The following is a 21,815-nucleotide window of genomic DNA, read 5'->3' as shown; positions in this document are numbered from 1 at the left end:
CTCTATACAAGTCTCTCCAATTATTTTTTAATTAATAAAGTAAGAGATTAATAAGAGATGGAGATAATTAAAATTAGTCTCTCTAATTATGACTCTACATTATTATTATTATTATTATTATTATTATTATTATTATTATTATTATTATTATTATTATGTAAATTCTGAGGTGTATAGAAAATAATAAAAAAACAAAAATTGTTATATTTGTGAAAGTTTATTAAAGATAATCGTAAGATAATTATAATTAGTTAAATAATTAAAATCATAACTCTGCATGAGTTTTTCTATGTAAATTGCAATGATGAAGTATATAAATTCTATGAAAATTATTAATATATTTATGAAGGTTGTTAATATTTTTTTTTCTTCTTTTGACGCCGTTTATTCTTCTTTTCTATTGCTTCTTTTTATTCTTCTTCTAAAACTGCTTTTCTTTTCTCAAATCCTTATTTAAATTAATAAAGTAAGAGATTAATAGAAAATAGTAGTGAAATAATTAGTCTTTTATTAGTCCTAGTTAAAAAATGGTATAGATCACTTCTCCCTATTTTTATATTGATGGGGATGAAAATGGATCGAATACGAATCAGATAGTTCATATTTTTTGTCCGGTTACGGATTCGGGTATAAATTTTGGATGAATAGCAAAATTTAAAATCATATCCCAATTAAACGGATATAGATAATTTTCAAATAGAGAATTGAATTTTAAACGGATGTTGATTAAAGTTTAAACGAATTATAATATTTTATTTAGCAACAATTAACATAAAAATATTAAGAGATTTGAAAAAAAAAATTTTGCTTGTCAAATACATATAAAATTAGCAAATTAATCTCTACAAATAATATATAACACATCATTAGTAATTATATCAATATTCACTATTTAAATAAGCAAACTACAAATTATACATCATTGGAAAAGATATGCAAATAAATGAGTATCCGATATCCGTATCTGAATCTAAAAATTATATTCGACTCACATCCAAATCCTTATCTAGATCGGATAGAATTTTTTATCTAAATTCAGTCCGAATCAAACCTAATAGCAAATCGAGTCAGAGTTAATCCAACCGGTTCTCATCCCTGTTAACATTGTCCTATCTCCATGTAGTGAGCACTAAAGGACACTAAAAACATAAAAGAAAAATGCCCCATCTACGAATAATAGTAAAAATGGGTCTTACTCCAAAACTAATTGAGCTTTTGGTGCAAATATCCGGTAAACAAAGAAAAGAAAATTAAAGGATAGGATGTTGCCATAGTCAAAATATAGATTGAACAGCACCGTAAGCATAGAATAGAAATGAATCAGCTCCCTATTGCCACATATTGCATCAATTGTATCTCAATTCCTGCAACATTGGCCAAACGAACAGCACTTGTTGACACAAAATCGAAAACTCGTTGAAGATAAAATAGCATATATCGTGCCAATATGAAATATATTAGTGACAAAACATGTCATGTCTTCTAACATCACGAAGGTTGATTCTTTCAACTAGCCCGAAACAAATAAATCCAACTGGCAAAAGTCCTCACCTCTCAAAATATAAGGAACATCAGTGATCACAAGATAGAATATTATATTACACAACTAACTGTAGAATTGATACAAATTTGATACTTTGGAAGATTACCTCAGGATTGATATGTACAACCAGCAAAGTTTCTATACTTCGTCGGACTCGTACAAATTATTTATAGCACTCTTTTGCGCAGCCCATGATCTAGGTAGTTATTTTGTTAATGTCAACCATCAGTCAAATGATAAAAAAGAACAGAATAGTCCTCAACTACAGATGTAAGGAAACAACTCTACAACCAGCTATATATATATAGAAAACTCTCATTCACAATGCTGAACTTTACAGCTTCTATTATGCCAAAATTTACTAGGAGCATTTCATAAAGCAGGATAGGCTTTGAGACATTGAGACATTCTTCCAAATAGAGATCAGAAGAACCGCCTCCTGAAGCTTCTGGTGGTTGCCTGGTAGGAACGCATGAGCAGCCCAACACCAATTCCTATCCCGACACACATTCCAAGGCCTATCCCAACACCGACTCTCACACCGGCATTAAACCACGACAGTTGTCCATCTTCGTCAACATACCAGCCTTCTGGATAATAGCTGTGTCCAACCTTCATACCAGGATCATTTTCATCTTCTTCTTCTTCTCCAACCTGTAGAATCATATAAAAAGAATATGACATGACTCAAAATTTGATTTTAGTTTTAAGCATGTTGCATCATTTAAAGCCTAAAACAAATGTATTTCAACATGCTGTCCATTTAACATTTAGACGTGGTGTGTAACTGAAGATTCACATTGTATTTTCTGCATAACTTCTGGGTAATAGCTGTGTCCAGTCTATGTTGATGCATCACACCTTAATTGTTAAGGCCTACTCCCTATCTAATAAATGTGTAATACGTCGAGAATTTCCTTCACCAAATCCTATCTACAATCATGAGTACATTATGAACATTCAATTAATAGTTACTAAATAAGATATATCAACAATAGAACTCATAGTTATCATACTCATATGGACCGCTATCTACATATGTGGCACATTTATGTAGCTATATATAATCCTACTGAATATGAGGGCAACATAATGCATGTGAGGCGGTTTACCTACTGCCACTGCCTATACAACCGTGTAGGCAGCCTAAGCAGCTGCTTTTTTGAACTATGGCTTAGGTAAGGGTAAAACAAATGGAGACTAATAGAGTTTAAAATATGCAGCTGCTCATCTTCATCTTCATGGTATAGCAAAGACAAGATCCAAATGGAAATTAATCCAACTAGCTCCTCTATCCATGTGCGAAAGGGATATATAAGTACAAAATTGAAACCAGCATATGAGACAACCAAGTTTATCATCCTCTAATCTTTGATCCCACTTGAATTCATACTCAATCTAATCAATTTCGAAAGTTCATCAAGAAGTTTTCTATCCTATTCATTGTCAATTGTATAAAAGCCTATTGCATTTGACCCTCTTATCTTAAACCTTGTTACCAAAGACCATCGTAATAGACTTATTTCACTCTGTCTTCCACCTATTTCAGTCTCAAGGGAAACTAACGATTTTTCTTACACATGGATGACCCAATTCAAGTGCTGCTATCTATCTCTTATCCACAATCTCTTGACTACAAATAATGTTTTGAAAGGTAGCCGTAGGTGGCAAGCGGTCACCCCGCCACCTAGCACTTAGCGGAAGGTGCGCAATAAGACGGTCTAGCATTTTTTTAAATAAAAAAAAATTACTGTTTTACACTTACTTCCTCCACTAGTTAACTCACATTTTAAAAAAGAAAAACCAAAATACTACAATAATACGAAGACATAAGTACTAACTAATTACTGATTTAAAAACAGTAATCAATAACTAATTGCTGATTACTAACTAGTTTATTCACATTTCAAAATCCTCTAATCAGCAACTATATACTTAATTAGCAAAATATTTAAGCTTGGGATAATTAAAATTTAAATTCACTAAAACTGTAAGAGAGCAGGAGTGAGTGATAGAAACGAAGAGAGACTAAGAGAGAGAGAGAGAGAGTGGGGGACAGAGAAGGGGACAGAAAGATACCGTCTCTTGTGGGAGAGACTGAGAGAGAGTGGGAGAAAGACTGCCACCACTCGTAACTGGTCGCCGCTACTACTTGCGACTAGTCGCTGCCTTCGCTGCCGCCAGCCAAAGAAGAAATTTTCTTTTAGGGTTTCAGTGTGAAGCAGCGAGCGAGAGGAGAATGATGGTTATTTTATATAGGTTAGTTATTAAAACTCAACACGACCCCTATCAAGAATAGGCAGGCCGAAGCACTAGCCCGCCTATTCGAGCTGCTCAACCCACCTAGAACTTTTTAGCGCCTAAGTAAGCCACCATTTGTCAGTACCAATCGACTTGGCAGGGTGGCCGGTGCACTGCCCTGCCATGGCGGCCGCTATTTCCACTTTTCAAAACCATGACTACAACAAAACCAACTGACACCAAGCCTATAGGCTAAAAAAAGGATTTGGTCTCCTTGATACTTAAGCATAGAGGCTTGTAAAATCCTTGTCTCTCCCATCCATGGATGGACTATCAACTTCACCTCAAAGGCTAGGTTGTTGCACGAGGAATTGCAAACATTCTATACCTACTAGATCAAGACCCAAATTCGTTCAATACCTCAACCAACCTCAAATTTGCTATGATCCCAATACTCATCCTTCCAAACTTTAAACCTTTTTAGTAACTTGTGCTAAAGGGTTGACAAGACATCACATCACATAAAATATATGCATTACTAAGTGCATATATTGTTTGTGCTAAATGTATTTTTAAAAACATATTATAACCTACGAATGATAGAAACTAGGTGGTAGGTACAAGGTAAAATCAATAAACCTGAGAAGCTCAAATCTGACAAAAGATCTGTTGCTTCCAAGTAAAATTTCATCACCATCAACTAGATAAGGCAAGCAGAATTTTGCAGCAACCCAAGATTTATTACCTTTTATACATTCTAGTCAACCACCTTGCACATTATGACACTAACTCACCAATATAATGTCCTTCATTTTGAGTCAAATGTAATTTCCAAGCAAGAAAAGATAAAACTAATCACCAAGGTCTTATTAATTGCACAAGATAAGGGGTTAATGAAATAGGAGAAGAATGAAAAAATCATATGTCAGATTCTCAAAGCACATTAGCACTCTATACCCCCATCTATTGTCCAATCACATGTGGATAAATTAAGGGAGTGACCATGCTACTATTGATCAACTAATGTCTAGCTCAGGATCCTCTAGACAAACACAAACATACATGATTTCACCGAGCAGAAAAAAATTACAAAAATAAGCAAATAACATTAATATAGCCATAATTGAAGGGTAAAATATCTTACACAAACATTTAGGCTTTTTGATCTAATATCTGAAGGTCTAGTTCTCTAAACATATTTTGACTGCTAACGCTTGATCTACAAGATGAAAGGCTCACAAAATAATATTAATGCTCCCAGTTCTAACCTAGTTCCCTTAGCCAGACAGATAGCTCTGACATATGGCCGAATTATAAAGAGACTAACTGCATGTCCGCAATCCTATGGATTCAATAGTGTACATAGATTCCAACAGAGAAAAAAGATGCAAAGTTTGGCAGAAATTCAGCAGAAGTTAACTATATGGTCAAGTTACCATGCATTAAAGTCATCAATTACAACAATGACAAGTATGCAATCCTAAAATTTTGTAGGTAGAGGAGAAGACACTCATGTCTTCTTCCATAGACTATAATTTGGGTATTCATATCAAAACATGAAAGGACCCAAAGTTTGTTGGTGCACTAAGAAACCATACACTTATGATCGACAAGTATCAAACCAAAATAATGAAAGACTCAAAACTGTTAAGATTATCAAATCATGTCCAAAAAGTGTAGCTTGGAAAGGGAACAGGGGAAGTTATAAACCAAGACAAAAGTAATCATTACTGAAAACTTTACTTACAGATGATGATGCCCTTCTGCGAGTCAAACCCTCACTGCTGCTCAGCTCCCTCCCAGAGTTCTCCTCATCCTCCGGAATCGAGTCCAGCGCTCCCGGTCTCACCGGTTTCCTTCTCGGACTGAGCTGAACTGTCTGCGTAAGAATCAACGGCATCCCCGCAAAGCATCCGGCGACATAAACCTCGATGGAAGGCGACGAGATCCCAAGCTTAGGCTGCACGAAAGCCGACGAAGCAATCGATGCCGCGGAATAGCAATCCATGCTCCACCCAGTCTTCGGATCCTTATCCGACGAATTCGAATGGTTATCGAACCCTATAGCCCCGTTACTCCACGGGGCTTCCACCCTTTCGAGCGTGCCGCATAGGATAAGGTTTCCCTTATCGTCGCAGACCTCGAAGTCGACCGCGCCGGTGAGGCGGACGCCGTCGGTGCTAACGTAAGTGACCTCTCCGGCGTTGCGATCTAGGCGATCGCGGCGGAGGGGAAGCGAGGTGGCATCCGCAGCGGGGATGCGCGAACCGTTGATCTCGAGTGCAGCGCCCACCTCCCGGCGGAGGTGGGAGAGGGTTAACCGGGAGGGGACGGCGTCGACGGCGCACGGAGCGATGCGGACGTAGAAGAGCCGGATCTCGAGCCACGACGAGATCCGGCGAGACGCAGCGATGGCCGTCGCCGTCGTTTCCTCCGCCGTGGGAGGCGGTGGATCCATGGCCTGCTCCAATTCAGGGACCAAGGGAGGGTTCCACCATCTCGATATCTAGGGTTACGAAGGGTTAAGAGTCGGAGAGAGGGAGGAGACGAAGTAGGAGAACTGACGGCCCCGAAGGCAGAGTCGTCGAAGGATTTGATGCAACGCGCGTTGTGGGAATAGATTAGAGCTACGTCGGATGAGTGAGGGAGGGTAATTATCGCTTAAAAAGACGGTTGCAGGTCTCGCGGTGTTCGTATGAAATGGAAATTTTGGTGAAACTGAATAGAATAAAAAATTGGGAAATAGAAAGGTGACAGAAATTTCTACGGCATGGAAATTTTGTTAAAATTAAACGGAAGAATAAACTGAGAAACTAGAAAGGTGATAGAAATTTCTAGGGCATGGGGCCCATAATTAGGCGTGGGTCGGTGAAAATGAGTTCGATATTATCTATAGAAGAGTCTTGGATTATAGGCTTTAATAAGTATTTTATTTAAGAGTAATTCTACGTTCTTTATAGTGTCTTTTCTTCGTGCACAACAGATTATAGGAACAATATAGTAAAACCGAAAATCTAAGATTATTTTATTAAATCCGCAGATCTTGAGTTCTTGCCGGATATTCGAAGGCCTAACATATTTGATTGAAATTTCGATTGATCCAATAAAATGAGACCATAATTAGCTACTATAGGGGTTCATTTTGTTTGAGTACTCATAGGTTCAAACCCCTATTATTAGGAGTGAAAACGGATACAGATCAGATAGTTCTCAACTCATATTCGGATACATATTTTTAGTTCGAATACGGATATTAGATGAATAGCAAAATTAAAACTATATTTTAACTAAATGGATAAGGATAATTTTTGAATAGATAGATCTTAAACGGATGTTGATCAAATTTTAAACGAATTATGATATTTTATTTAAACATATTAACACAAAAATATTAAAAGTTCATAGAAAATAAATTTTTTGTATGTCAAATATATATAAATTATATGAATTAATTTCTATAAATAATATATAACACACTATTATAACAATATCAATATTCACTATTTAAATAAACAAACTAAAAACCGTAAATCATTAAAAAAATATGTAGGTAAACGGATATCTGATATCCGTATTTAAATCTAAAAATTATATCCGATCCGTATCCGAATCTATATTCTAGATTTTTTTTCAAAAATTCTATTCGTATCTAAATCAGATAGAAATTTTTTATTCAAATCGAATTCGAATCAGGTCAAATAACAGGTCGGGTCGAAGTTAATCGATCCGTTTGCAGCCCAACCTGTTATACCAATTTAATCGAAACATCAATAAATTTTTTATTTTATTTTATTTTTAAATAAAATATTTACACATAGAATATGAAAATGCAACCAGACTGTTGGTGGGACCGATAGATATTGTCATTGCTATGATGATGAAAGATACTTATAAAATTGATATTGGAACTTAAATCTTTGTGTACTTCTCTATTAACAACTGTTGAGAAAAATCAGCTTAATTATACTTATGAGGGATTAAAGTTTTAGTGGATTTTCAAAATAATATTATATATAATATGGATAATTTACTTAGACCCTGAATAATATATTTTCATATTAGATCCCTTAAATTATTAGAAACCTTTGAAATCAGTAATGTGGTCAAGAAAAAAGGTGAAAAAGATAATAATGATCCTGTATATTAGAATTTCTCTTTGTCTTCCCTTCAATAATAACACCATAAGGACTCATTCCAGCAACGAGAAAAAAAAATAGGGGACCGAGATAAAATGAGGACTTATCTTAGGATTATCCAGAGATAAAAGAAGATTTCATCATTTATTTTTAGGTTTTTGATTGAAAAAATTGGGATAAGTGTGGGATAAAAATATTGGATAAAATGGTGTTTGGTTGTCATAGTGATAAGAGATAAAAATAACCAAATTATTAATTGCTCTTTTCATAGTTTATTGTAAATAGATATTATTCATTTCTTTTCATTTTTGAAAGTATGAGAAATAAGTTTTAAATAAAGTTAGAATTAAAATTTAAATATATAACTACCAAATTTTTTATTTGTGATGTAATGTGAAAAAGTAAAAAAAAAGTTTTTGAGGGAAATAAATGATATATAAATTTGATGGATGAAAATACCCTTTTTACTTCATGATGGTGTTTATAATTATATTATATGATGTCTAAAATATTCTTTTATGAGCATTAGTTATAACTCAACTACTGGTTTGCGGGCTTCTATAGTTCTGGTATGGGTATTGTTAACTTGAAGAAGTTAGATATTGCGTTACTAAGCTAAATAGTGGTAGAAATTACTTAACTCGGAGAATCAACTCTGGGCTTCTATAATTATGTAACGATATTATAAAAAAGTCAAGGTGGAGTCTTTAAATTAATGAATTCTATATGAATCTCTCCTTTTTGTAGAGGTGTTTTGCAGTAGAGTTTAATTTTCAGAGCAAATTTATAGTGTGTGAATAATAAAAGAAGAACTAAACATAGGACTAATATTTAGATTGGAAAAACTCCTTTGGCCAAATACTTGCCTAGGCTGTTTGAAATCACATGGGATGAAAATGTGATATTGCAAGAAGTGTGGGATGGGCAGGAATGGAGTTTTAAATATCGAAGAAATCTAATAGAAAGCATGGTCAATTTGATTAAAAACAATAATGTGTAATTGAATAGAAATAAAGATTTAGTTGTATGGAAGTTTGAGATAGTGGTATCTTCACAGAGAAATCTCAGTTACAAATTTTCAAATATTGGTGGAATAATCTCTAAAAGTATAGCTAAAATTTGAAAACTTAAATTTCGTTGAAAGTGAGGGCTTTGTTGTGGCTAGCCTGTAATAATTGGATTTTGACAAAAGACAATCTGAGGAGGAGAGGCTGGTCTGATGGTAAGCAGTGTACTTTCTACCCTCATGATGAGTTCGAGGATTATCTATTCATAAGATGTGGTTACCCTCCATCAGCCACCCTACTACACGGCCGTCCACCACCACCCTTGGCCGTTTACCACCCTCCGATGACCACCACAATATCGAAAATTACCTTTCTGCCCTCCCTGACCTATCTCCACTATTTTATTTTTATTTTTTCATCCCGACTTCCGATTTAGGTGAAACAGAGCCATTAGAACCCTAACTCACGAGGCTATCTCCACCTAAATTTTCATAATCATCCTACTGATAGATCGTTTCAAATCTGGTCCATAACATTGGTATCAGAGCTAAGTTCCTCAGAAGATGGTTAACACGTGTTCCAAGGCCAACGAGGAGGCATCGACCATGGAGGACCGTGATCTCATCTCCGTTCCTATGAGAGTTGATCTGGCACCCCCTCCAATCCCAGCAATTATCGACGATGAGCCACCGAAATGGGCAAAAGCTTTTTTTAAAGCATTTTCGGTCGAGTTGAAGGAGAATGCGAAGCAGAACGCGAAGGAGATCCAAAAGATCCAAACTGCCCTCAAAGATTCGATCTAGGCCTTGACGAAGGCCTTACTAGCCGCCCTCCACCAACCTGCATTGCCAGCACCGCTAGCCACGACGGGACAAAGCCAAATGCAGCCACCATTATCAACCCGTTAGGGAGGGGATGAGCCAGCCCAAATCGCGGCCTCAACCCCTCCTATGGCGGCGGTGGGGACCCCTCCGGCCCTACAGACCTTCCCAAATGCCGCTGCCACGCCGAAACCACCCGCAACAGCATTCGTGAGATCATCTTCCCCACCCACGGTGAGAGCTAAGGTCGAAAACCCTAGCTTCTCACTGACGGCTGTCCAGACGCTCACAACCCCTACCGGCATGACCGATCTCTTCCATGAGGGCTCCGTACCCGAGCCTAGGCTGCCTTTCACACCGGCACTGGCTGGAAGACCGCCAGCCGCAGTAGTTCGTGCTGTAGCAAATCCGCTGCTGGTGGCCACAAGTCCAACGCTCCCACAGCCATCGGCAGCCACGACTGGGTTCCTAGGGCCAATTGCCGGCCAGTGGTGGCCGCCGCAGCCGCCGACGACCGTCGAGTGGCCAAACCCGACAGCCACAGCCACGAGAAGCTACCCCTACGTCGGGGTAGCTCCATCGCAGTTTTTCGTCGCCATTGCTCCATTGCAGTGGGGCCACTAGTCCCTTCCGCAGTCGCTGAGGGTCGGTGGACCAACCAGCAACACACTAGGACCACTGCTGCAATAGCTCGAGCCCAAGTTCGAGTTTGGCTCTCCACCGCCGCTCACCGCCGTTCCACCATCGGGAGGACCAGCTAGGGGTCGATTGTCGATGATCCCCGACCGAGCCCAACCGCCACTGCCCTCCATGCACCCTGTGGCGGCATCCCGAATTCCAAATTAGCCCTAGGTTAGGTTATTGGAATGAAGGAGATGAAGCGCACGATTTTCGAGACAGGCCAAATTTTTGCAAATCGGTTCAACCACCTCGTGCAAACCAATTTGGAACCCATGAACAAAATTCCGAGCATGAGTACGAGCCAATGATAACAAACCACATTTTGGGATCCAAGCTCAAACCGTCAAGCCTGATTTTTCAAAAATTTTTGGAGGAGACCCACTAGATTGGACCTATCTAGCAGAGCAGTTTTTCACGTACCAAGGCACGCCCGACCACTAGAAAGTCCAGCTAGCCTCATTTCACTTGGAGGGTGTGGCGATTAGGTGGTACTAGTCGGTTGAGCAGACTTGACCATTTGAGTCTTGGCAGGACTTTGTGGATGCAATTTGTGCTCGATTCAGTCCGACTTAGTACGAGGACTTTCAGGCCATGTTGACTAAGTTGACTCAGTCAACAGCAGTTCGAGCTTAACCGAGTCACTAACTAATCTGACTCAGCCCTAAATAGTACATTCATTAGTGGGCTTAGGCTTGACATTCAGGCTGAGGTCAAGACTTTGAGGCCCACTACTTCTGAAGAGGCCTTCTCCTTAGCTATTCTGATGGAGTCAAAGTTGGATCAACTAAACCAGATCCACAAGGAGGAGAGAAGAAAGGCGACCCAAGCCTACGACCCACTAGAGACGGCATCTGTCCCGACTCAGACTGCTTTCAACCTAACCGATAGATGATCACACACCGCTTTGTACCCAATGACTTGGAAGTGCGCTGAAGAAAATGCTTATGTTTTTACTATGATGACCGATTTACCCCAGGTTATAAATGCAAGCGCTAGCCAGCCCACGTCATATTCCTAGGCAGACTCTAAGAAGACGAACCCGAATCCACTAATTGGCACGACAAGTTATATGAGTACAAAGGCGTGAAAGACTAGTCACCTTGAGGACAAGGTGTCGGAAGTGTGGTGGATTATTACGATCCGACCACATGGGTTAAGTCGAGTCAAGTCGAGTCGAGTCAAATTAGTTACTTAGCTTTATCTTTCTGTTTTGAATTTCAAATAAATTGGATAATCCGCATGTGGATCCGATCCGCTAGGGATTAGCTACTTAGTTTTATCTTTCTGTTTTGAATTTCAAATAAATCATGTGGATCCGATAGGGATTTTACTCCTATAAATAAGGGTGGACATGAGTTGATAAGGAGCATTGAATTGAGAGAAATCTGAGTTTAGTCAATTATTATTCTCGTTCTTATCTTTTTACATTAACCGTTGGATTGTCTTTATCTTCATAGGAATAGATCATAATCGTTGATCCCCTTCAAGCTTCCAAACCCTAGCCACCTCCTACCTCCAGCAACCACCCTACCACCTCCTACCTCCAGCAACCACCCTACTACATGGTCGTCCACCACCACCCTCCAACGACCACCACAATATCAAAAATTACCGTTCTACCCTCCCTGACCTATCTTCACTATTTTATTTTTATCTTTTTGTCCCGACTTTAAATTTAGGTAAAACTAGAGCCATTAGAACCCTAACTCATGAGGCTACGTTCACCTAAATTTTCATAATCATCCTACAGACAGATCGTTCCAAATCTAGTCCGTAACACACATGATATGCAATTGCAGTTTGCCAAGGCACTCACCCCTCTAACTTTCATGGTGCTTTAGAGAGAATTTTGGCAAGATATAAAATTAATAGATTTAATTCATGTCAAGGATAAAATTAGAATTAGTCATAATTCATATTATAATTTTATTTTATTTTCTTTTTAGTTATTGGGAAGTGAATTTAGTTAGGGATAAAAAAGATAAAAATGTTTTTAATTACAATATACTTGGCTAGTATTGAAACCAAAGCAAAAGAGGGCTAGCATTGGATTTGAGTTTAGGGTTAGTTCTAAACTTAGTTATGGACGCTTAGCCACATTCATTAACCAAACAATACATTTTCATTAGCCAAGTTCAAGGATGAGGGAGAAGAGAGAAAATACAAATAAGTCGAAATTTTAATTTTTTCTTATATTATAATTTCACTATTGAAATGACTTGTATTTATATTTTAAAATTTTTATAATAATATTTTGGTACTATGTTATGTATGTAAGTTTTCATGTCATATCAAAATAATAATGACACCCTTATGATTATGGAATATTATTCCTGTGACTAATTGTATTTGGGGCAATTATTTATGTGATTTTAGAGTTATTTGCATCGAAAACTCAATTAATTTCTTATTTGATAAGACAAGATTATTTTTTGTTTCTCTTGCCACTTGAGGCTTTTATCTTATTTTTATTTCAACTTTACCATTTTTATCATATAGTGCCTCATTAAATATTGATTAAATACTATAAGAGAGAGAGAGAAATAGCTCGTACTCATCTTTTTCTTCATCTTCTTCATCTTCTTATCTTCTACTTCATATGTTGCTGCTAGTTTTTCTTCTTCTTCTTCTTCATCTTATTCTTCTACTGCTCTTTTTTCTATCTCTTGATTCTTTCTTTTTTTTTTATACAAGTTTGTAATCGCTTTTTAATTGATAAAATAAAAGACTAACTAGATATAGTTTAAATTGTGATTCTTGTCAAAATTTCATACTTAAACTACGAATTTCGTACTTAAACTATAAATTATTTATTCCGCTATAAATATATTTTGAATCTGAAGAAACTCTGAATAAAAAAGTTCTAGATCATGATGTCATGGGTCTTATCCAATTGATTTCATAAATTTTTTACTTTAAATGATTATCTTATGAATATTTTTTTTTCAAAACCGTTCATAATTAAAATTTCATAGTTTAAGTACAAAATTTGTACTTAAAGTATGAATCCGTACTTAAACTATGAAATTCTAATGCTACATAATTTAGAAAAATATTCAGAAGATATATATATATATATATATATATATATATATATATATTTGACATCCAAACAATATGAAATTAATTTGATAAAATCTGTGACATCATGATCTAGAACTTTTGTATTTTGAGTTTCTTCATATTTAAAATTTATCTATATTGGAACAAAAAATTTGACAAAAAATTCATAATTTAAGTATGAAATTCAAAGAAGTACGAAATTCGTATTTTAAGTATGAAATTTTTCATTCTACTGTATATATATTTTAAATTTAAAGAAAATCTGAATAAAAAAGTTCTAGATCATAATGTTATAGATTTTATCCAATTGATTTTATAATTTTTTGACTTTAAATGATTATCTTATGAATATTTTTTAAAACTATGCACAATTAAGAAGATATGCATCTGACATCTAAAAAATATGAAACTAATTGGATAAAATCTGTGACATCATGATGTAGAACTTTTGTATTTTAAGATTTTTATATTTGAAATTTGTCTATACTGAAATAAAATATTTGACAAGAAATTCATAGTTTAAGTATGAAATTGGTAGTTTAAGTATAAAATTCGTAGTTTAACTATATATTGTAATTTACTTGTAATATGATAGGCTTTGATACCAGACAATAAGCTCTGATACCACTTGTTAAGATCTAGAACCAAAGATAGGCTACACTAAGATTTCTTCAAGATCTGAATATATCACAGGAATCAATCCGCGTAATCGTGGAAAAATATTCATCAGATATTTTCTATTAGTCAGAAAATTACGAAATCAATTGGGTTAGATTCTTAACTTCCTGATCTACTACTTTCGTATTTATGCCCTTCATAGATTTGAACTATAATTGGGACAAAAATACGAAATAACATGGGTAATGGTAGTGGTGACGGGTGGAGTGAATATTAGGGTTATGGATGTAAGAATTTAATTAAGGATTAGCAAAGGCAATTACAACCTTTGCTATGCTTCTGTATTTATAATGATGTTACAATGTATGGAAAGTATAGGGAGCTTACAAATCAGTTTCTGAATATCCTCTATTCACGTTATACAAGGCATGATATCAAGAATATTTGACATGATTATTTACCATAACAGCAGAGAATGTTTATAGTAATAATAGGGGCTGTTTATAGTAACAGTGGCATAATTCTCAATCAGGTTGATGTGATTGGCGTGATGATGGCTTTATGTTCATACCCTCCCGCGAACTCAACGTCCGACGAAGACAGATGTTGAGTTTGGATCTTAAAAAGTCAAAGCGTGTGCGTGATAGGTTCTTTGTAAAGAGGTCGGCAAGCTGATCAGCAGTGGCAACATATTTGATCACCAAGCGTTTTTGTGCAACTCTTTCACGAACAAAGTGATAGTCAACTTCTATATGCTTAGTTCGCGCATGAAAAATGGGATTGGCGGTGAGATATGTTGTGCTAATGTTGTCACACCACAAGGTTGGAGTAGTATAAATGGAGACGCATAGCTCGTGAGGAAGATATTGTAGCCAAGATAATTCGGCTGCAGTGATAGCTAGTGCACGATATTCTGATTCCGTGCTTGAGCGAGACACTATTGATTGTTTCTTTGCTGTCCAAGCAATGAGGTTGCGACCAAGAAAGACACAAAAGCCTATGGTGGAGCGCCGATCATCTGGAGATCCGGCCCAATCTGCATCAGAATAGGCTTGTAAATGGAGAGAGGAGTCACGATAAATTTGTAGACCATGGTGCAATGTTCCTTTTAGATAGCGAAGGATTCGCTTTGTAGCTACCCAATGTGATGTGCATGGAGCATGCATAAACTGACATGCTTGATTGACGATGAAGGAAATTTCTAGGCGAGTAAGTGTAACATACTGAAGAGCACTAACTAGACTTCTATAGGTTGTTGGGTCGGGAAGCATATCACCACTGTTTTGGACTAGTTTATGTGATGTCGGAGCAGGAGTTGAGATCGGTTTAGCACCTTCAAGTCCAAATCGTTGTAGTAGCTCCATTATGTACTTTGTTTGTGAAAGGTGAAAACCAGAGTTAGTGAAGTGTGCTTTAACACCAAGAAAGAAATGAAGTTTACCCAAGTCTTTGAGTGCAATATGGTGGCCTAAGTAGAGGAGAAGTTCATTAATGGACTCCAAGTTGTTCCCAATGACAATGATGTCGTCAACATAGATTAGCATGTAGATGATAGAGTTGTGATGTTGCCGGATGAATAGAGATGAGTCAGACTTAGAGGCAGTGAAACCAACATGATATAGAAGACCACATATGCGTTCAAATCAGGCTCTAGGGGCTTGTTTTAGACCGTAGAGTGCGCAACAGAGTCGACAGACATGGTTGGGGAAGCGAGGATGCTGAAAGCCTTGAGGTTGGAGCATGTAGACTTCTTCCTTTAAATAGCCATGTAAGAAGGCATTTTGTACGTCGAGTTGCCGAATTTGCCAGTTTCGAGAGACAACAAGAGAGAGCACAAGTCGAATGGTTGTAGGTTTAATAACATGACTGAAGGTCTCATGGAAGTCTCTTCCTGCTTGTTGATGGAATCCTTTCGCAACTAATCGTGCTTTGCGCCTTTCAATAGTTCCATCTGGGTTTCGTTTGATGAGATATACCCATTTGCAGCCAACATCTTTTCGACCAGTAGGGAGAGGGACCAAAGACCAAGTTTTATTTAGTAGCATGGCAATGAATTCGTCAACCATCGCCGATCGCCATGCTACATCTTTTGCTGCTTGAGAGTAGCAAGTTGGAATTAGTTCTGGTAGTTGATCTACTGGGTATTTAGAGGCAAGCAAACACTTAGGTTTGAGATTATTTGTCATAGAGCGGGTGACCATGTGGTGAGTGGCGAGGGGAGCTAGTTGTTGTTTAGGTGGAGGGGATGATGGGGAAGTTTGGTGCAGTGGTGGTGGGCTAGACTCTTGACATGAAGATGTGATAATAGTGGTTGGCTTAGTTTGAGAGGAAGAACGTTCAAGTGATGGTGGAGGTAAAGCACTAATGGAATTGGGTATTGACATGACTGGACTGCATGAGGTTGATGGTGAAGTAGATAGTGATGTAGGTATAGGAAGCAACGAAACAGGTGGTGAGTTTGGTTGTGATGTAGTTGGTGAGATGGTGGGAATTGTGGAGAACGGAAAGTGAGACTCGTCAAAGACGACGTGGCGCGAGAGGAACATGCATCCAGTTTTCCAATCCATGCAAACATAACCCTTGTGTTGTGGTTTGAATCCCAAAAAAATGCATAAAGATGATCGAAACTATAGCTTATGAGTGGCATAAGGACGGAGACAAGGATAGCAGGCACAACCAAAGGTGCGTAACATTGTGTAATCCGGTGGATGCTGTAGAAGTTTCTCCCATAGAGACTTGCTGTGAAGAACCGGAGAAGGAAGCATATTTTTAAGGTACGTGGCATGAAGAAAAGCTTCAACTCAAAAACTGAGAGGTGCAGAAGCATGCGCAAGAAGGGAAAGACCATGATCAACAATTTGTCGATGACGTCGTTCAACAGTGCCATTTTGGTGTGGTGTATAAGGGCATGAGAATCGTTGTTCAATGCCATTTGAGTGAAGAAAATGTTTGAATGATGTATTGGTAAATTCGCCGTCGCCATCACTTTGAAAGGAAGAAATTTTCTGATTTAAATGCTTCTGAATGTAGCAATGAAATTTAATAAAAGTGGCAAGAACATCACTTTTATTCTTCAATGGAAAGAACCATATATAGCGTGAGTAGTCGTCAACAAATGAAACACAATAGCGATAGCCAACATGAGAGGGATCACGACTCGGTCCCCATACATCGCCAAACAATAGTTGTAGAGGACGACTGCTTCGGATGCCAGAGCAAGGAAGAGGAAGACGATGTGATTTCCCCATTTGACACACTATGCATGGTTTTTTTATTTGCCGATCACCAGAGAGAGGAAGGTGAAATCTACTAATAATAGAGCTGACGGTGGAAGGAGCAGCATGACCAAGCCGGTTGTGCCAGGTGGAAATTGTTGTACGATCACCTTGAACGACAATATTATTTGCAAGTTTTGTTGATTTCTAGAAGGAATATAACCCATTGTTACTCGGGCTCTGCATAAGTATTTGTCTCGTCATTTTGTCCTTGACAGCAAAGCCAGAAGAAGTAAATTCAACAATGCAGTTTAAATCATTGATGAGCTTTGAAATAGAGATCAAATTTTTTTGAATCAATGGAACATGCAAGACATTGCGAAGAGAAATCAAGGGAGAAAGCAAAGAGCTTCCAATATGAGATATACCCAAAGCTTGACCATTACCGACGTAGACATGGTCAGTTCCGCCGTAGGATTGGGTAGAGTCCAGATTGTTTGCATCATGGGTAAGATGATGTGTTGCACCAGAGTCTGGATACCAAAGTGGATCAGATCCTTCGGCTTGTAGAGAAGAGAGGTTAGCCAAGGGGGAGCCTTGGAAGGAATGGTCAAAACGCTTTGAGCAGTTGAGGATGGTGTGACCATCGCCATTGCAAAGTTGGCAGGTTAGAGGTGCTGCATTCCAGGCTTGTTTTTGCTGGAATTGTTGTTGTTGAGGTGGAAATAGGTGTTGTTGTTGGCGACCACGACCATGTTGGTTGCGTCCACCACCACCGCGACCACGATGGAAGTATTGTTGTTGACTACCACGCCCCTGGTTTTGATAACTATTACCATGTCCTTTATTCGAAGCACGACCACGTCCACGGTTGTTGAAAGAGTTGCTATGAGAGACATAGTTTGCTTGTGAAGAAGAGAGATCAATTTGGGAAAGTTGTTGTGTCATGGTGAACCGCGTCTTGTGTTAAGAGAGAGCTGTAGAGATGGTCAAGTGCAATGCACTCGGGGCGAGCCGTGACTGTCATTATGAATGGCTCATATTCGGGGCCAAGACCACCCAGAATATATAGAGCTATCTCCTGGTCTGAGATAGAATGTGAAGCAGCAGAAAGATTGTCCGCAAGGTTGCAGGCTTTGTCAAAGTAGTCAGCAATGGATAATGTACATTTCTTTAATGTTTGCAGCTGAAATCGCAAGTGGAGTATGCAAGTTTGAGAGGTGGACGAGTACATACGCTCGAGCGACAGCCACATGTCTTCTATAGATTGGAGACGCATGACTTGTCCGAGAACGGACTTTGATAGTGTGGCGAGAATCCAACTCATGACGACCATGTCGATGCGTCGCCATGTGGTATACGCTAGGTTGGGTTGGTTGCCGGAGTCATCTGGTAGGTATTTGGTTGGGCATGGTGTGGATCCGTCGACATGCCCATATATGTCCTGGCTTACGAACACAGGAAGAAATTGTGCCTTCCACATTAGATAATTCTGTCGATCTAGCTTAACTGATATGTGGTGAGAGATATTGGAGATGGAGAATGTTGCATTTGAGATAGTGGAGGTGGAAGAGATGGTAGAATCAGTAGAGTTGGCCATGAAAAAAAAATTGCAAGAGTTACTTGTCTAAGGCTCTGATACCATGTAAGAATTTAAATAAGGATTAGCAAAGGCAATTACAACCTTTGCTATGCTTCTGTATTTATAATGATGTTACAATGTATGGAAAGTATAGGGAGGTTACAAATCAGTTTCTGAATATCCTCTATTCATGTTATACAAGGCATGATATCAAGAATATTTGACATGATTATTTACCATAACAGCAGAGAATGTTTATAGTAATAATAGGGGCTGTTTATAGTAACAGTGGCATAATTCTCAATCAGGTTGATGTGGCTGGCGTGATGATGGCTTTACGTTCATAATAGATAGATATGGAGATGAGGGTGGATTGTGGAAGTGATTAAGGGAAGTAGACGAAGGGAACGAAGTTGTCGAGATCCCAAAGAAGAGGGATGGCTCAACAGTCGAGGGAGATTAGAAGCGAGGAGAAACCTTACCAACGGTAGATGTGAAAGGATAGTGAAGAGGGAGGAGGGAGAAGACTAGAGAGAAAATAGTAAGCAAGAAATCAATAATCCAATAGCATAATAAAGTTGGTTGTCATCCACATATTTACAGAGGCTAGCCAACAAGTCCTAAAACAATATGAAACCTTAATTCTAGAACTTTTCCGTCGATCGCATTCGAATGCACTCAAAAAGCTCCATCTCTATATGTGCGAACGCGATATAGGCGTTCGAACGCGGGCGTTCGAACTCGCCCGACCGCATTCGAACACACAATATGCGTTCTCTGTCCAAAAATTATGAAATTAATTAAATAAAATCTATGACATCATGATCTAAAACTTTTTTATTTAGAGTTTTTTTAGATTTGAATATATCTACAATGGAATGAAGAATTCGTAGTGTAAGTATAAAATTCGTAGTTTAAGTACGAAATTCTAACAAATTCACAAATTTTTAAGTATATATTATAATTTACTTGTAATATTAGATTAAGTTATATTTTTGAAACATTAAGGAGTTTTTATTATTTGGGATTTTTACAAATCACACCCTATATTTTACCTATTTTATGATTCGCACCCCGTCTTTGGGGATTTTATAACGCGACCCCTCATTTTTCTTGTAATATTCATTTAACACCCTAACGTTTCTTTAGCTAACTGACATTAACCATGTTATATGGTTTATGTGACTCTAGTTCAAAAATTACTAAAATACCCTTAAGAAATCATCTTTAAAGCCTAAAATCCCAAAATGGGCTTGAGTTGTCTTTAAACCCTAAAACCCTAAAATAGCATTCAACCAAAAATGATTACAGAAACTAACCCCAAAATCCTAACTTAGGAGGAGTGATGTAGGCTTGGAGAAGCTCTTGTCGTTTGGGCAACTTCGGAAGGCAACCTCCTTCAACCTTCGACTGCTTGATGTTTTGGTGATGTAGGCTTTGGGAAGCTCTAATTCCAAGCTGCAACCTTCCAACTACAAGCTCCTTCAACTCCGATGGCTTGGTGTTTGGGGAGCTACTGCTTGGGGTTTGGAAGCTTTGAGGTCAGCTTGGCATTTAGGGATGTTCTTCATAGTTTGGAGAGCTATGAGATAATAAATTATAGAGGTTTAAGTTATGAATAAAATTAGAGATGAGTACAAGGGTAATTTAGGAATATTATAAATTATATAATAGATTATAACAGAAAATTCTCTTTCTGGTATCGTTCTATTTGATTATAGTTAGGTTAAGTTAACTCGGGGTGTTAAATGAACATTACTATAAAAAGGAAGGGTCGCGTTATAAAATCCCCAAAGACGAGATGCGAATCACAAAATAGGCAAAATGTAGGGTGTGATTTATAAAAATCCCTTATTATATAAACTATATGTAATTTTTTTATATGTAAATTTTAATGGTGAAATATATAAATTTTGCAATGTAAAAGAAAATAATGAAAGTTGTTAAAAATCAATGAAAGTTGTTATTATATTTGCGAAAGTAACTAATCAGAATATATTTTTCTATACAAGTTTATATAGTCACTTATTAATTAATACAATAAGAGACTAATTAGAGATAGTTTAAACAACGAATATTTTGTCAGAATTTCATACTTAAACTATGAATTTCGTACTTGAACTATGAATTTTTCATTCTACTGTAGATATATTTTGAATATGAAGAAACTCTAAATAAAAAAATTAATATAATATTACAAGTAAATTACAACATATACTTAAAAATATATGAATTATTGTCAGAATTTCATACTTAAACTATGAATTTCGTATTTAAACTATAAATTTCATATTTAAACTACAAATTTCTTATCAAAATGTTTGTTTCACTTTAGATACATTTCAAATATGAAGAAACTTCAAGTACAAAAATTCTAGATCATGATGTCCGAATTTTATCCAATTAGTTTCATATTTTTTAGATGTCAGATGCATATCTTCTAAGTATTTTACTAAATTATGTTGAATAAAATTTTATAGTTTAAGTACGAAATTCATGCTTTAAATACAAATTTCGTACTTAAACTATGAAATTTCAATTGTGCGCAGTTTTAAAAATTCACAAGATAATCATTTAAAGTCCAAAAATTATAAAACCAATTGAATAAAATCTATGACATCATAATCTAGAATTTTTTAATTCAGAGTTTCTTCAGATTTAGAATATATTTATAGCAGAATAAAGAATTTATAGTTTAAGTACGATATTTATAGTTTAAGTATGAAATTCTGATAAAAATTCACAATTTAAACTATCTCTAATTAGTCTCTTATTTTATTAATTAGAAAATGATTAAAAGCTTGTATAAAAAAGAAAGAATTAAGAGATACTAATTAGTCTCTTATTTAATTAATTAAAGAGTGATTAGAAATTTATATAAAGAAAGAAAGAATTAAGAGATAGAAAA

The 21,815-nt window shown here is 36.9% G+C and overlaps 1 protein-coding gene across 1 annotated transcript; it reads right to left on the bottom strand.

Annotated features, from left to right (window-relative positions):
* Window positions 1-1,575: 1,575 nt before the first annotated feature.
* Window positions 1,576-6,418, bottom strand: LOC140772185 (uncharacterized protein At1g01500). Its single transcript, XM_073114117.1, has 2 exons — window positions 5,532-6,418; window positions 1,576-2,197 (listed from the first exon to the last, which is right to left on the bottom strand). The coding sequence occupies exons 1-2, from the start codon at window positions 6,240-6,242 to the stop codon at window positions 1,967-1,969; spliced, it is 942 nt and encodes a 313-aa protein (XP_072970218.1). The 5' UTR covers window positions 6,243-6,418; the 3' UTR covers window positions 1,576-1,966.
* Between the last annotated feature and the right edge of the window lie 15,397 nt (window positions 6,419-21,815).

Source organism: Typha angustifolia, chromosome 2 (genome assembly GCF_048772165.1).
Source record: "Typha angustifolia cultivar Huaian chromosome 2, ASM4877216v1, whole genome shotgun sequence".
Classification (NCBI taxonomy): Eukaryota; Viridiplantae; Streptophyta; class Magnoliopsida; order Poales; family Typhaceae; genus Typha; species Typha angustifolia.
Note: the sequence above shows the minus strand (reverse complement) of the source record. Positions and strands in the feature narration are given on the sequence as shown.